The 18056-nt window shown below is 37.6% G+C and overlaps 1 protein-coding gene across 8 annotated transcripts in view; it reads right to left on the bottom strand.

Annotated features, from left to right (window-relative positions):
- Window positions 1-18056, bottom strand: part of CCDC148 (coiled-coil domain containing 148) — a 293619-nt gene that overhangs the window by 86083 nt on the left and 189480 nt on the right. For all 8 annotated transcript variants that reach the window (XM_061437347.1, XM_061437319.1, XM_061437336.1 and 5 more), the window contains one exon: window positions 15799-15939. In XM_061437347.1, coding sequence (XP_061293331.1) covers window positions 15799-15939 — 141 coding nt within the window. The remainder of the gene's footprint in view (window positions 1-15798; window positions 15940-18056) is intronic.

Genomic DNA, 18056 nt, shown 5'->3' with positions numbered 1-18056 from the left:
ACTCTACACCTAAAGCAACTAGAAAAAGAAGAAATGAAGCACCCCAGGGTTAGTAAAAGGAAATAAATCATTAAAAATAGGGCAGAAATAAATGCAAAAGAAAGAAAGGAGACCATAGCCAAAATCAACAAAGCTAAAAGCTGGTTCTTTGAGAAGACAAATAAAATAGACAAATCATTAGCCAGACTAATCAAGAAAAAAAGGGAGAAGAATCAAATCAACAAAATTAGAAATGAAAATGGAGAAATCACAACAGACAACACAGAAATACAAAGGATCATAAGAGATTACTGTCACCAACTATATGCCAATAAAATGGACAACTTGGAAGAAATGGATAAATTCTTAGAAAAGTATAACTTTCCAAAACTGAACCAAGAAGAAATAGAAAATCTTAACAGATGCATCAGAACCACAGAAGTCAAAACTGTAATCAGAAATCTTCCAACAAACAAAACTCCCAGGGCCAGGTGGCTTCACAGCTGAATTCTACCAAAAATTTAGAGAAGAGCTAACACCTATCCTACTCAAACTCTTCCAGAAAATTGCAAAGGTAAACTTCCAAGCTCATTCTATGAGGCCACCATCACCCTAATACCAAAACCAGACAAAGATGCCACAAAAAAAGAAAACTACAGGCCAATATCACTGATGAACACAGATGCAAAAATCCTTAACAAAATTCTAGCAAACAGAATCCAACAACATATTAAAAAGATCATACATCATGACCAAGTGGGCTTTATCCCTGGGATGCAAGGGTTCCTCAATATTTGCAAATCATACAATGTGATACACCACATTAACAAAATGAAAAATAAAAACCATATGATTATCTCAATAGACGCAGAGAAAGCCTTTGACAAAAGTCAACATCCATTTATGATAAAATAGTAAAAAAATAACCTCCAGAAAGCAGCAATAGAAGGAACATACCTCAACATAATAAAAGCCATATATGATAAACCCACAGCAAATATTATCCTCAATGGTGAAAAATTGAAAGCATTTCCCATAAAGTCAGGAGCAAGACAAGCATGCCCACTCTCACCACTACTATTCAACATAGTTTTAGAAGTTTTAGCCACAGCAATCAGAGAGAAAAAAGAAATAAAAGAAATCTAGATTGGAAAAGAAATTAAACTCTCACTATTTACAGATGACATGATCCTCTATATAGACAACCCTAAAGACCCCACCAGAAAATCATTAGAGATAATCAATGAATATAGTAAAGTTGCAGGATATAAAATTAACACACAAAAGTTTCTTGTATTTCTATACACTAACAATGAGAAAACAGAAAGAGAAATTAAGGAAACAATTCCATTCACTATAGCAACAAAACGAATAAAACACTTTGGAATAAATCTACCCAAAGAAACAAAAGACCTATATATAGAAAACTATAAAACACTGATGAAAGAAATCAAAGAGAACACAAATAGATGGAGAAATATACCATGTTCATGGATTGGAAGAATCAGTATAGTGAAAATGAGTATACTACCCAAAGCAATCTATAGATTCAATGTAATCCCTATCAAGCTACCAACAGTATTTTTCAGAGAACTAGAACAAATAATTTCACAATTTGTATGCAAATACAAAAAACCTCAAATAGCCAAAGCAATCTTGAGAAAGAAGAATGAAACTGGAGGAATCAACCTGCCTGACTTCAGGCTATAGTACAGCGCAACAGGCATCAGACAGTATAGTACTGGCACAAAGACAGAGACACAGATCAATGGAACAAAATAGAAAGCCAAGAGGTAAATCCATGCACCTACGGACACCTTATCTTTGTCAAACGAGCCTAGAATATACAATGGATTAAAGACAATCTCTTTAAGAAGTGGTGCTGGGAAAACTGGTCAACCACTTGTAAAAGACTGAAACTAGAACACTGTCTAACACCATACACAAAAATAAACTCAAAATGGAATAAAGACCTAAATGTAAGACCAGAAACTATAAAACTCCTAGAGGAAAACATAGGCAAAACACTTTCTGACGTAAATCATAGCAGGATCCTCTATGACCCACCTCCCAGAGTAATGGAAATAAAAGCAAAAATAAACAACTGGGATCTAATTAAACTTAAAAGCTTTTGCATAATGAAGGAAACTATAAGTAAGGTGAAAAGACAGCCTTCAGAATGGGAGAAAATAATAGCGAATGAAGCAACTGACAAAGAATTAATCTCAAAAATATACAAGAAACTCCTGCAGCTCAATTCCAAAAAAATAAGCAACCCAATCAAAAACTGGGCCAAAGAACTAAACAGACATTTCTCCAAAGAAGACATACAGATGGCTAACAAACACATGAAAAGATGCCCAACATCACTCATTATCAGAGAAATGCAAATCAAAACCACAAATGAGGTACCATCTCACGCCAGTCAGAATGGCTGCTATCCAAAAGTATACAAACAATAAATGCTGGAGAGGGTGTGGAGAAAAAAGAAACATCTTACACTGTTGGTGGGAATGCAATCTAGTACAGCCAGTATGGAGAATGGTGTGGAGATTCCTTAAAAAACTGAAAATAGATCTGCCATATGACCCAGCAATCCCACTGCTGGGCATATACACCGAGGAAACCAGAATTGAAAGAGACACATGTACCCCACTGTTCATCACAGCACTGTTTACAATAGCCAGGACATGGAAGCAACCTAGATGTCCATCAGCAGACAAATGGATAAGAAAGCTGTGGTACATATACACAGTGGAATATTACTCAGCTACTAAAAAGAATACATTTGAATCAGTTCTAATGAGGTGGATGAAACTGGAGCCTATTATACAGAGTGAAGTGAGTCAGAAAGAAAAACACCAATACAGTATATTAACGCATATATATGGAATTTAGAAAGATGGTAACGATGACCCCAAATGTGAGACAACAAAAGAGACACAGATGAAAAGAACAGACTTTTGGACTCTGTGGGAGAAGGTGAGGGTGGGATGATTTGAGAGAATAGCATTGAAACATGTATATATTCATATGTAAAATAGATTGCCAGTCCAGGTTTGATGTATGAGACAGGGTGCTCAGGGCTGGTGCACTGGGATGACCCTGAGGGATGGGATGGGGAGGGAGGTGGGAGGGAGGGTCAGGATGGGGAACACATGTACACCCATGGTTGATTCATGTGAACATATGGCAAAACCCACCACAATATTGTAAAGTAATTAGCCTCCAATTAAAATAAATTAAATTAAAAAAGAGAAATTCTTCTGTATTATTAACAAGAACTTCTGTTGACCTAACCAAGAATTGCAAACAAACCCACAAAAAATCTTTATGGCACAGTGGGCAAACACCCTTTTAAAAAGACACCAGAGAAAGGCCAATTTGTGTTTGCATGAAGTGAACTCTTACAGTTGCATGAAGGACTGAGTGTAATATGTATCACATTAAAGGCACTTGGTACATACTTACTGAAGAAGCAAATAAGTGAATGAATGATCAGTCTATTTGGATCTTTAGTGACCCATTTTGGATTATATACAATCTTACTGTCAGTACTGTCAAAAGCAGAGACACTACTTTGCTGACAAAGGTCCGTCTAGTCAAAGCTATGGTTTTCCCAGTAGTCATGTATGGATGTGAGAGTTGGATCATAAAAAAAGCTGAGCACCAGCGCTGAAGAATTGATGCTTTTGAACTGTGGTGTTGGAGAAGACTCTTGAGCATCTTTCAACTGCACAGAAATCAAACCAGTCAATCCTAAAGGATACCAGTACTGAATATTCATTGGAACGATTGATGCTGAAGCTGAACCTCCAATATTTTGGCCACCTGATGCAAAGAACTGACTCATTTGAAAAGCCCCTGATGCTGGGAAAGATTAAAGGCAGGAGGAGAAGGGGACGAGAGAGGATGAGCTGGTTGATGGCATCACCGACTCAATGGACATAAGTTTGACTAAGCTCTGGGAGTTGGAGATGGACTGGGAAGCCTGGCATGCTGCAGTCCATGGGGTCACAAACAGTTAGACTGTCAATATATCTTACTAAGAGCTGATACAATTATTCTATGTGCAAAGTGGTGGGGAGTTAACAGAGTTAACAGAGCTCTTCCTGAGCCTAGATGGGTGGTCTGATTCCACGGTAGCACTATTAGGAATGCCAGGTGGCTGAGTAGTTTTATCAGCCTGCTTCCTGCCAATGGAATTTGGGGGATCCATTAACCTCCTTTCAATTAATTCTCTCTCTGTCCCTTTCAGTCTAATCTTATAGCATTTTTGATAAAATTTTTTCAAGAACCAGTGGGACTTTGTGGATTTTATGGGATTCCCTCCATTAGACAAATACCAATAAACACAAGTCTTTTTGAAATGAACCCTTCTCTCTTTTGGCCTCCTACTGATGTGGTTGAGAGAAATTGCCCTTAAACTTCTCTGAGGTTCTCTACTTAGAGAGTACCTATGAGAAACACCGCTTATCTCTTGGAAGGGTCATTTATATGAATGGATACACTGACCTTTTGATCTTTCCAAAGTTATTAACAAAACAACTGTACATTAACACTTCCAGCTTTTTCTCTGTGCTATTGGAAATAACCTCTTAAGTCTACAATCTTTTTCCATTTGGATAGGTGGAGTTTCCCAAAGCATCGAGTCCTCATTCTTTTTAGTTTAACAGTTCCTCTCTCAATTTATCTCACTCTCTTTTACTATAAGAAGCAAAATAAAAAATACAGGTAGTATGTTCAACATCTTGGAAATTTTAGTTCATTTATATATGAAGTTCATTGTTTAGTAAGTTTTTCCATTTAACTACAGGACAAAACTCCCTAGGTTTTAGTGCCATAACATAACAGTGATTCTCCTTTCTCCAATTTCCAACAACATGTTCATCACTTCCTTTGAATCCTCTCCAGCCACATCTTAAACACCAATATTTCTATTAATACTAATAGTCTGTTCAAGGCATTCTAGTCTTTTTTCTATCATGCTCCTCAAAATTCTTCCAATTTCTCCCTGCTTCCCAATTCCAAAAAGATTTCTATATTTTTATGTATCTGTTACAGTAGCATTTCACTTCCAGATACTAAAATCCGTATTAATTTTTCAAACTGCTGTTCAACAGGCTACCACAAATTTCACTACTTGAAACAATACTCACTTGTTAGCTCAGAGTACTATAAGTCAGAGGTTCAGCAAGGCATGGCTGGGCTCTTTCGTCATGACATCACAAGGCTAAAATCAAAGTGTTGACAAAACTGAGCCCTCATCTGGAAGCTTTAAGGAAAAATTTGCTTCCAATCTTTTTTTTTTTTTTCCTGGCAATATTCGGTCCGTTATAGTTATATGGCTAGACCAGCCAAAGAAAACTCTTTGCTTTTAAAGGGTTCATGTGACTACTTCAAGCCCGCCCAAGTTATCTCCCTTTCTCAAGGCTGTTTATGCCATATAATATAACCCAATTAGACAGGGTATGTATCACAGAAGAGCAGGAAATCTCAGGGTCCATCTTAGAAGCCTGCCTATCATGGGGCCATTCAATAAATCTTTTAAGCCCCACAATCCCAAAGAAGCAGAGCTCAAAATCTAGGAATTCTTTTTTATTATTCTTCTATGTCCACCTGTTTTTCTACTCATGGTTCTTTTGATCAGTATATTATTAGATTAAGAAACATTGCAGAAGAGATTTCATAATTTTATGATGAATTACTCTCATAAGGAGGACTTTCTATGTGGTGCTGGCGGTAAAGAACCCACCTGAAAATGCAGGAGACATTAGAGACGTGGGTTTTATGCCTGGGTTGGGAAGATCCCCTGGAGGAGGGTGTGGCAAACCACTCCAGTATTCTTGCCTGGAGAATCCCATGGACAGAGGAGCCTGACAAACTACAGTTGATAGGGTTGCAAAGAGTCAGACATGACAAAAGCAACTGAGCACATATTCTCATGAGAAACCATAAATTCTCACAAAGAGAGACTGGTTTTGATCTGAATGTGCTCTGGATGCCCTCCTAAGCCTGTGGTTCTTAAATCTTCTGAGAAGCAGCACTGTTCCAGATCTCTAGCATCCATTCTGATTAAGACAGCCTACCATTCTTGTTTTAGACTTTTTCCTCTCTTCTCAGTTATCTCTCAGATGAATATAATTCTGAGTATTTTCCAGGTCACTTGAGGACAAGGGGAAGCACCCAAGTGCTGAGGTTCTACTGAAGACTGGGTCTACTGGTATTTACTGGTGCGATGTCCCTTGAGGTCCCCCAGAAATACCTCTGAGATAAGGCTAAAGGTCACATGGCCAGTAGAGTCATTCTGACTTTTCTGACTATGTCCCCCACCACTCAGTTGTGCGATATGAGTGGTTTCAAAGCTGGATTCAGAGTTGGTGAAAATAGGGAGAGAACTGTGACACAATAAATCAAAGAAAGAATGTGTTTCCTTTTTATGTGAGCCTTGCTTAAAAATCTCCATTTTGGGCACAAGGTTAAAACTATCCTTGCCTTGGATCCAATAGAATGCCAGGCATTATGCAGCAGTAAGATCTCCAAAGATGCTGTGATACAGAGCAATTTTTTTGTTATTCAAGCCATCCAAACAGTCACATGCAGTGAAAGGGTGGTTCTGGGACCAATACTACAGGTCAAGCATTTTGAGGTTTATCTAACATGATAAACTTGATTTTTACAATAGCTCCTAGGGCTGGTTTATTGAAAGACATCATCTCTTGATTTTGCCATGATAATTTCAAAAGTGGAGACATGCTTCTGAAAAAAGCATCTTTATCACCTAACAGCTTCTGCATCAAAATTGTCCTTGGGTCTTGAGATATAACTATGAGAACCATGAATATAATGTTAAACTAGATTTTTAAAGCACAGAAGGAAAAAAGTGATCTACTAATAGTAAATGTACATTTGCAAGGAGCTAGGCACCTACCAGGATAAATTTTAATACTGGATACAAATTATGTTATTCTAGCAAAAATACACTATTATTTCCTAACAGACAAATACTGGGAAGAAGAATTAGTATAATGGTGATTGCTTGTTCAGGAATTCTAAGATAAGGTTTTATACATGGCATTGTATCTCTTTTTTCATTTCAATCCCAAAGAAAGGCAATGACAAAGAATGTTCAAACTACTGCACGATTACACTCATCTCATATGCTAGCAAAGTAGCAGTCAAAATTCTTCAAGCTAGGCTTCAACAGTATGTGAACCAAGAAATCCCAGATGTTCAACCTGGATTTAGAAAAGGCAGAAGAATCAGAGATCAAATTGCCAACCATCCACTGGATCATAGAAATAGCAAGAGAACTCCAGAAAAACATCTACTTCTACTTTATAGACTACACTAAAGCCTTTGACTGTGGATCAAAACAAACTGGAAAATTCTTAAAGAGATGGGAATACCAGACTACCTGACCTGCCTCCTGAGAAATCTGTATGCAGGTTAAAAAGCAACAGTTGGAACTGAACAGAGGACAACAGACTGGTTCCAAATTAGGAAAGGAGTACATCAAGGGTGTATATTGTCACCCTACTTATTTAACTTGTATGCAGAGTACATCATGAGAAATGCCAGACTAGATGAAGCACAAGCTGGAATCAAGATTTCTGGGAGAAATATCAATAACCTCAGATATGCAGATGACACCATCCTTATAGCAGAAAACAAAGAGGAACTAAAGAATTTCTTGATGAAAGTGAAAGAGAGTGAAAAAGCTGGCTTAAAACTCAACATTCAAAAAACGAAGATCATGGCATCTGGTCCCATCACTTCATGGCAAATAGATGGAGAAACAATAGAAACAGTGACAGACTTTATTTTCTTGGGCTCCAAAATCACGGCAGATGGTGACTGCAGCCATGAAATTAAAAGATGCTTACAACTTGGAAGAAAAGCTGTGACCAACCAAGACAGCATATTAAAAAGCAAAGACATTACTTTGCCGACAAAGGTCCAGCTAGTCAAAGCTATGGTTTTTCCAGTAGTCGTGTATGGATGTGAGCTGAGCACTGAAGAACTGACACTTTTGAACTGTGGTGTCAGAGAAGACTCTTGAGAGACCCTTGGACAGCAAGGAGATCCAACCAGTCCACCCTAAAGGAAATCAATCCTGAATAGTCATTGGAAGGACTGATGCTGAAGCTGAAGCTCCAATACTTTGGCCACTTGCTGCAAAGAACTGACTCATTGGAAAAGACACTGATGCTGGGAAAGACTGAAGACAGGAGGAGAAGGGGACAAAAGAGGATGAGATGGTTGGATGGCATCACCAACTAGATGGGCATGAGTTTGAGCAAGTTCCAGGAGTTGGTGATAGACAGGGAAGCCTGGCATGCTGCAGTCTATGCAGTTGCAAAGAGTCGGACATTACTGAGTGACTAAACTGAACTGAACTAGTATCTCTACTTCTGTTGCTGCTGTCTTTTAAGAAGATATGTCAGGAATTGAAACAGTAGATGAGGAGAGAAAGAACACCAGGTAACAAAGCAGCCAGTCTCAAGTCAAGAGGAGGTTGCCTATGGGGAGTTTTCTGCCAAGCTTCCAGGAGAAGGGAAAGGCTACCCACTTCAGTATTCTAGCCTGGAGAATTCCATGGACTGTATAGTTCATTGGGTCACAAAGAGTTGGACACTACTGAGCAACTTTCACTATTCTATTAAACACTGAAGAGCTAAAATTTGTCTCCAACATTAAAAAAAATAGTTAATGAAAATCTGTATTTGTGGTTCGAATATATAAAGATAGTCAGAAGCTTGGTCAGTATGTCTGAGTTGACACAGAAATCTCCTTTACCACTTTAAACACAGAAATTTTGAACAAACTATATCACAACCACACACACACACACAGTCAGTACCTCAGTGCTGAAAATAAAGATGGAACTCAAAGTCAGAGCAGTAAGAAGGAGCCAAAGCCAAGTGACTCCTGGGGAGAGCTGGACCTGAGATACATCTGAGAAACTAATGGCTCAGTTTTTAATAATAGGTGTGGGACCTGTGCACATGGGTTAGGAACCAGCTACCTACGAAGAGCCAAGAAGTCATGTAGGACTTGTCCATACATACAGTGCAAACTAACTATGCCATAAACTCTCCCCAGGAGAGTGACAGGGAGCTAATTTTCTGCTTGGGACCAGAGGAGGAAAAGGGTCAAATGCAGAGCCCAGGGTGCATACAGGAGTGCCAAATCAACACCCACTCCCAGCTCACACCATGGGTCCCAAGTCTCAAAGTTAATACTGTACACAAACTGGTGTGGGGCCAGTAAAATACACAGGGCCCTGCCCTTAGCAGAGGCAAATATCAAAGCTCTCCACAGAGATGTTCTGACTACCAGGTCATAGTTTATACATGAAAGCATGATTCTCAAAGGAAAAGTTTAAGAACTTGGATTATTTGATCATTTTAACTTTCCATGAAACTAAAGACATGGAGGCAAATTTATAAGCCAATGACCAACAAAAGAAAATATTTGCAACTCATGTAACTGATAGAAAGAAACAGTATCAAGAATTTATAAAGATCACCAACAGATTAAATAAAGGAAAAATAGACAAATGGACAAGAAGCATGAATAAGCAATTCACAGAGGAAGAAAACTGCTCAATAAAAATATGAGATTTGCCATCTCACAGGTGATCAGAGGAAATCCAATTTAAAACACTGACATACTGTTCCCTTTTGTCAGATTCTTCTGCTGTTGTTCAGTGCGACTCTTTGCAACCCCAGAGACTGCAGCACGCCAGGCTTCCCTGTCCTTCACAGTAGGAATACCCCTTGATGTACTCCTTTCCCAGTTTTGAACCAGTCAGCTCTTTCATGTCCAGTTCTGTTTCTTCTTAACCCGCATACAGGTTTCTCAGGAGATAGGTAAGGTGGTCTGGTATTCCTATCTCTTTAAAAACTGTCCACAGTTTGTTGTGCTCCACACAGTCAAAGGCTTTGGCACAGTCAATGAAGCAGAAGTAGATGTGATTTTCTGGAGCTCCCTTGCTTTTTCCATGATTTACAATTGTTGGCAATTTGATTTCTGGTTCCTCTGCCTTTTCTAAACATAGCTTGTACCGCTGCTGCTGCTGCTAAGTCGCTTCAGTCATGTCTGACTCTGTGCGACCCCATAGACGGTAGCCCACCAGGGTTCCCCGTCCCTGGGATTCTACAGGCAAGAACACTGGAGTGGGTTGCCATTTCCTTCTCCAATGCATGAAAGTGAAAAAATAAAGTGAAGTCGCTCTGTCGTGTCCAACTCTAGCGACCCCATGGACTGCAGCCTACCAGGCTCCTCTGTCCATGGGATTTTCTAGGCAAAAGTACTGGAGTGGGGTGCCATTGCCTTCTCCATAGCTTGTACTGGAAGTTCTCAATTCATGTACTGCTAAAGCCTAGCTTGAAAGATTTTAAGCATAAACTTACTAGCATGTGAAATAAGCACAATTGTATGGTAGTTTGAACATTCTTTGGCATTGAACTTCTTTCAGATTGAAATGAAAACTGACTTTTTCCAGTCTTCTGTGGCCACTGCTGAGTTTTCCAAATTTGTTGACATGTTGAGTGCAGCACTTTAACAGCATCGTCTCTTAGAATTTTAAATAGCTCAGCTGGAATTCTATCACCTCTACTAGCTCTCTTTGTAGTAATGCTTCCTAAGATCCACTTGACCTCACTCTGGGATGTCCAGCTCTAGTTGAGTGACCACACCACTGTGGTTATCCAAGTCATTAAGATCTTTTTTGTATAGCTCTTCTGTGTACTCTTGCCACCTCCTCTTAATCTCTTCTGCTTCTGTTAGGTCCTTACACTTTCTGTTCTTTATTGTGCCTATCCTTGCATGAAACGTTCCCTTGATATCTCCAATTTTCTTGAAGAGATCTCTAGTCCTCCCCAGTCTATTGTTTTCCTCAAGTTCTTTGCATTGTTCATCTAAGAAGGCCTTCTAATCTCTCCTCGCTATTCTGGAACTCTGCATTCAGTCGGGAATAATCTTTCCTTTTCTCCCTCATCTTTTGCTCTCTTCTTTCCTCAGCTATCTGTAAAGCCTCCTCAGACAATCACTTTGCCTTCTTGCATTTCTTTTTTCTTGGGATGGTTTTGGTCACCACCGCCTGTACAATGTTCTAACTGTCTTTCATAGTTTTTCAGACATTCTGTCTACCAAATCTAATTCCTTGAATCTATTCATCACCTCCACTGTATAATCATAAGGGATTTGATATAGATCATATCTGAATGGCTTAATGTTTTTCCCTAATTTCTTCCATTTAAGCCTGAATTTTGCAATAAGGAACTTATGATCTGAGTGACAGTCTGCTTCAGGTCTTATTTTTACTGACTGTATAGAGTTTCTCCATCTTTAGCTGCAAAGAACATAGTCTGATTTCGGTTTTGACTATCTGATGATGTTCATTTGTAGAGTCATCTCTTAGGTTGTTGGAAAAGCGTGTTTGCTAAGACCCTTGTGCTCTCTTGACAAACTCTGTTAGCCTAAGCTCTGCTTTATTTTGTATTCTAAGGTCAAACTTGCCTGTTACTCCAAACAGGTATCTCTTGATCTCCTGCTTCTGCATTCCAATACCCTATGATCAAAGATACATCTTTTTTTTGGTGTTATTTGTAGGTCTTGTAGGTCTTCACAAAACCAGTCAGCATCAGTATCTTCAGCATCAGTGGTCGGGACATAGACTTGGATTACTGTGATATTGAACAGTTTGCCTTGGAAACTAATTGAGATCATTCTGTTATTTTTGCAGTTGCACCCAAGTAGTGCATTTCAGACTCTTTTGTTGACTATGAGGGCCACTCCATTTCTTTTAAGGGATTCTTGCCCACATTAGTAGATATAATGGTCACCTCAATTAAATCTGCCTGTTCCAGTCCACTTTTGTTCACTGATTCCTCAGATGTCAATGTTCAAACTTGCCAACTCCTGCTTGATCATGTCCAATTTATCTTGCTTCATGGACCTAGCATTCCAGGTTCCTATGCAATATTGTTCTATATGGCATCAGACTTTACTTTCACCAGACACATCCACAACTAAGCATTGTTTCTGCTTTGGCCCAGCCACCTCATTTTTCTGGAGCTATTAGTAGTTGCCATCTGTTCTTCCCCAGTAGCATATTGGACAGATTCTGACCTGCAGGGCTTATCTTCTGGTGTCATATCTTTTTGCCTTTTTCATACTGTTCATGGGGCTCTCATGGCAAGAATACTGGAGTGGATTGCCATTTCCTCCTTCAATGGACCACATTTTGTCAGAATTCTTCAGTTACCCATCTTAGATGGCCCTGCCGATGTGTTTCATAGCTTCACTGAGTTATGTAAGCCTCTTTGCCACGACAAGGCTGTGGTCCATGAAAGGGATTTATCAGATTGGCAAATATCAAAAAGAATAGTTTAAATATTTTATGAAGTAAAAAAAAGTCTTATAAAGTTGAAAACATGCAAATCCTGCAACACAGTGATTCCCACCCCAGGTATACCCTAGAGAAAGCTGTGCATACATGCCCCTGTCATTATATACAGGTGGCTGCTGCAGTACAGTTTCAAGAACAAAACTTAAGAAACTTACATCCTACTGCTCAAAGAATGGATAAATGGTAAACTAGTTCTACAGTGAAACATAATATAGCCATTAAAAGAGTAAACTAGCTGCCTCTACTAACATGGCTATATCTCAAAATTCATGGTTAAATGAAAAAGCACATGCTGCAGAATGATACAGTGTGAAAATATTTATGAAAAAAGTAAAAGAATTAAAATGTATTAAAAGCAATAGATGGTCTGAAAGATAGAAATAACATTCATGATCAAGACTCTTCTGGGGTGGTAAGAAGAAAAATGGTACTGAGTAAAGTCCTCAAAAGAAGACTTCAACTTTATCTATAAAATTAAATATGAAACAATGAAAAATTTTAACAGTTTCAATGTTAGGTGATGAGTACTGTTTTAATTTCATCAAGCTCTGTACTTCAATTTTTTTCTAAATGTTAAGAAGTAATTTTTAAAAGAAAAAAAATAAAATAGATACCTTGGTCGCATACATTTGCAAGAGATTGACCATGAATTTGACTTAGAGCTCGATTATTCATTCCATTACTATTTTCTTTGTTGTGGTTGCTGCTGTTTTGGTGTTAGGCCAAGTTCAGTCCAGATCAGTTCAGTCACTCAGTCATGTCTGACTCTTTGAGACCCAATGGACTGCAGCATGTCAGGCTTCCCTGTCCATCACCATCTCCTGGAGCTTGGTCAAACTCATGTCCATCTCATCTTATCCTCTGTCGTCCCTTCTCATCCTGCCTTTAATCTTTCCCAGCATCAGGATCTATTCTAGTGATTCAGCTCTTCGTATCAGGTGGCCAAAGTATCAGAGCTTCAGCTTCAGCATCAATACTTCTAAAGAGTGTTCAGGGTTGATTTCCTTTAGTATTGACTGATTTGATCTCCTTGCTGTCCAAGGGACACTCAACAGTCTTCTCCAGTACCACAGTTCAAAAGCATCAATTTTTCAGTGCTCAGCCTTCTTTATGGTCCAACTCTCACATCCATGCATGACTACTGGAAAAACCAAAGCTTTGACTAGATAGACTTTTGTTGGCAAAGTGATGTCTCTGCTTTTTAATATGCTGTCTAGGTTTGTCATAGCTTTTCTTCCAAGGACCAAGAGTTTTTTTAATTTCATGGCTGCAGTAACTGTCTACAGTGATTTTGGAGTCCAGGAGAATAAAATCTGTTACTGTTCCCGTTTTTTCCACATCTATTTTCCATGAAAAGATGGGACTAGATGCCATGATATTCATTTTTTGAATGTTGAGTTTTAAGCCAGTTTTTTTCTGTCATTTTTTACCCTCATCAAGAGGCTCTTTAGTTTCTCTTGGCTTTCTGCCATTAGAGTGGTATCATCTGCATATATGTGTTGATATTCCCACAGAAATCTCGATTCCAGCTTGTGATTCATCCAGCCTGGCATTTCAGCTGTGTCTGTGTATGGCACTTAAAATGACACTACATGCAAGCTAATGTTTAAAAATACATCCTTTCATGGTCATACTAATTTATAGAAAGGAAGTTTTATGAAGGTAGATGACAAATCTCTAAGAATATACTTTTCCAATACTATAGTTTCATAACAGCAAATGCTGGAATTGATAAGTTTTATCCAGAAATGTGTATAGGTCACATCTGTTTGTTTTTGTTTTTAGTCGCTCAGTCATGTCTGACTCTCTGCGACCCCATGGACTGTAGCTCACCAGGCTCCTCTGTCCATGGAATTCTCCAGGGATGAATAGTGGAGTGTGTTGCCATTTCCTACTCCAGGACGTCTTCCCAACCCATGAATCGAACCCAGGTCTTCTGCATTCAGGCAAGTTCTTTTATCATCTGAAACACCAGGGAAGCCCTACATTATCTGAAACATAGTTGATATTTATGAGTATCTCTTTTGATGGGGACTTGATGAAACCACTTAATGTACTCTCTTAGAAATCAAACTGTAAATTACATCTTCTTCGCAGCTCATTTTCTCAAAAATTATATAATTCCTATACACGTTGTTTTTCACACATACTGACTCTACAACAATTTGCTGACATAAGAGCACAAACCAAGCAAGAATAATGATAACTGAACTATAAAAATGTAGAAAATCTGACTTTTAGCTAAAAAACCACAGTGTTATTTTTTTCTTCAGGTTGAATTTTAAAGGAAAAACTTCTGGACAAGAGTTTCATATGATTTCAATGGACCATATAGCTTAAAGTATAGCAACTGTGTTCATAAAGCAAAATTTATTCATCAAGGACTATGAATTAGTCATTCTTGGCACTTAAGCAACTCTAAAAGAAAACATTTCACATATTGTCCAGATCAAGTCAATACAGATTAATGGAAATTCCTTTTTTTATCTTGTAGAATTGATCATAAATTGCCTTTTGTGAATTATTTCCACAGAAGTCATAAAACCTTAAAGAAAAGTATTCTTTACTATAAATTCTATCACTTTTGTGATATGGGCAAATAAAATATCTAAATATATACCCTATATTTTTTTTAAATCCCCTCTGAAATATGTTTTATCTTCCACAGGCTGTCAAAATAATTATTTTAAAGCTATTAATAAGTATTTTGGGGAATTCTCTGGAGGTCCAGTGGTTAGGATTCCACACTTCCTCTCCATAGGACATGGATTTGATCCCTGGTCAGAGAACTAAGATCCAACAAGCTACATGGTACGGCCAAAAATAATAAAAATAAAAAATACCTTTTAAAAAATAAGTATTTTAATCAATATTTTGAGGATTGGGAAACCAATGTTCATTCAAAAATAGGATGATGAATTTGTATCAGTATGAAAAACCAAACAATCTAACACATAATAAAACAAGAAGTAAATTCTTTAAAGGGACTTTTGGTATTCTATGAATTGTACTGACCCCAATATACTGTATTTTCCAATAAATACATCTTTTCACAGTCTTCTGCTGTACTGTAGTCAACCAAAATGCTATTCCAGTACCTCTGGCTTTGCCATGTCCCTACTTAGAACATACTTTAACAACAACCACAAACCTTGTCTTTTCTTTATCTATAGTATCTCTTCTAATCACAAGTACTTGTGCTTATGAAGTCAATAAAGTGGGTTTTCCTCCATGTACATAAATCTCTGAAGCACAAATACATTCAAACAAGACTCCCCTAGAACCTTATGAATCTTTCTAAGAACTGCCTATGAGGATTCTATGCCAAAGACCAAGGTCAATCAAATCTCAATCAAGCAATTAAATATTCATTCACACATTTGCAGCAACAGTATAAATACCTCTTTTTTCTTCTCTTCTCTTTGTAACAATTCCTTCTTCTTCCACAGTTTCTCTTTCTCCTCTTCCTTTTCTCTTCTTCTGGCAGAGATTTCCATTTCCAGTCTTGTTATCTCTTCCTGGCGGGCTCGCCACTGAAGAACCTGAAATAAATAGAAATTCATCCAATAAATAAATACACTCAAGTGATTTCACAGATCACAAGGAGACTAGGGTTTGTATCAAGAAGATATTAAAGATTTTCCAAGGACACATTAAAATTCTGCATGCACATGAGTGTGTGATGTATGTGTAAGGTGTAGAAAGCAACTGTAAAAATCACCTGATTCAGAGATTGTTCACTTGGATTCATGGAATGAAATTCTAAAGAGTCTGTGATTTGACTTCAAAAGATCTGTGAATTCTCATAAATATTATGTCAAAGTTTTGTGTTTTTGCAGATGTGTTTTCCTGGAACAATATTTCTACTTTCTAGTCAACAGTTTTCAAATGGTCTTAATATCCTAAAACTTTTAAGAATCACTGATATGTTTCATCCTGATTTTTATAAGTGAAGAAAATGAGCCTGAATGAAGATGAAAAATATTAAGACATTTAAAAGAACTTCCTGGGTACTAATAGGTGTTATTGGTAGAAATATAATTGGTACAGCACTTCTACAGAACACTGGGTAATATGTAAATATATATCGCAATATGAAATATACATAGCCTTTCACCCATAACCCCACTTTGAAGAAGTTATTCCAAGAAGACAATCAACAGGACATGTGCACAAATTACCAATAGGAATGTTCATTGCAGTGCTGCTTAAACAGAACAAATGGAGAGTCTAAGTGTCTGGCAACAAGACATGGCTTAAATTAATTATGGCATCATGTAATGACTGCCATTGAAAAAGTTTCTATATTTCCATATTCATCAACACAGAAAATATCTACAACCTATTACTAGATGTAAAAAAGCAGGTGCAAAACCACACTCACGGTATGATCTCATTAAAATAAAATATCATCTATCTATCTACGCATAGAAAGAGATTTGGAAGGAGGTTTACCAAAATAATAATATTGTTTATCTCTGAATAGAAGCATTTCATGGAATTAAAAAAAATTTTTTATAATAAACATATCTTATCTTTGTGAGCAGTAAACCAATAAAACTAACAAAATAAAAGCAAACACACATTCCATGTACACATATAGCTAACAAAGCAGAGAGGAAGGAGATGGAGACAGATGCAGAAAATCTTTTTTTTTTTTTGAAATGGAAGAAACTAGCATTCTCAGTTTAATATATCATTGTCATATATTTGATATAAGCATGATTCACTGTGGTAATATATGAAATGAAAATTGAGTAAATAAAATATCATAAAATACAGTGAACGAAAATAACTAGTTAAGCTCTTTTTGCACTTTCATTATTCAAAGTTTGCTTTCTAAAAATATATTTTGCTCTATTTATCAAAATAGAAGGAATATCAAGGAAATTCAGACTTTTGGTCTTCAAACACTTAGGTTTCCCCAACTGCTGATAATCTTGGCCATATTTACCTTCTTCTTTTGAACCCTATTCCTAGAATAAGATCATCTATGCCCTCTGTCCTAACCTATTACTTCCAAATCATTCCTTCCTTTATCTACCCTCTGTCTGTAATATGCTATATCAAAATCAAGTGTCCTGTCAAATATTGCCAGGGGTCTCCCTCCTGAATTGGTCCCCCTTTCTTTAACCTTACAGTGGTATTTAACTCTGTCAACCACCTCTTCATGTTTAAAACTCTTTCATTCCTTGGCTATAACGCTGTTCTCCCCTGCTTCTCCACCAGTTGATACTGCTCTCTTCTCTTCTTCCTGCTTCCTGTGTCTACCTTATACTCCTAACTCTATTGCTGTCCTTTCTCAACCTCACCCTCTCTGTTTGTTATCTAATGTGCTTGTCTTCACCTCCAACTAATGCCCCACTTTAACCTTGTTAATGTGGAGTCTCTAGGTAGGTTTTTTCCCATTCCTTTCTTTATACCACCATCTTTGTTCTTTGCCTCATGGTGTGACCCAAACTATTCCCCTACCTGAAATGCCCTCAGTTTCCCCCTATTTCATAAAATGCTTCTTGGCCCAGCACATGTCCCATAGCTGCCATTAAACATTCTCCAACCCACACTCATAACTGTTCTCTAATTATTTTGAGCATAATATTTCTATTTCCATTTTGAGCAGAAGCCATGATATATAGGTATTTTGTTTTCTCCTTATACT

Source organism: Bos javanicus, chromosome 2, assembly GCF_032452875.1.
Source record: "Bos javanicus breed banteng chromosome 2, ARS-OSU_banteng_1.0, whole genome shotgun sequence".
Lineage (NCBI taxonomy): Eukaryota > Metazoa > Chordata > Mammalia > Artiodactyla > Bovidae > Bos > Bos javanicus.
This window is presented reverse-complemented; position numbering and strand designations above follow the sequence as displayed.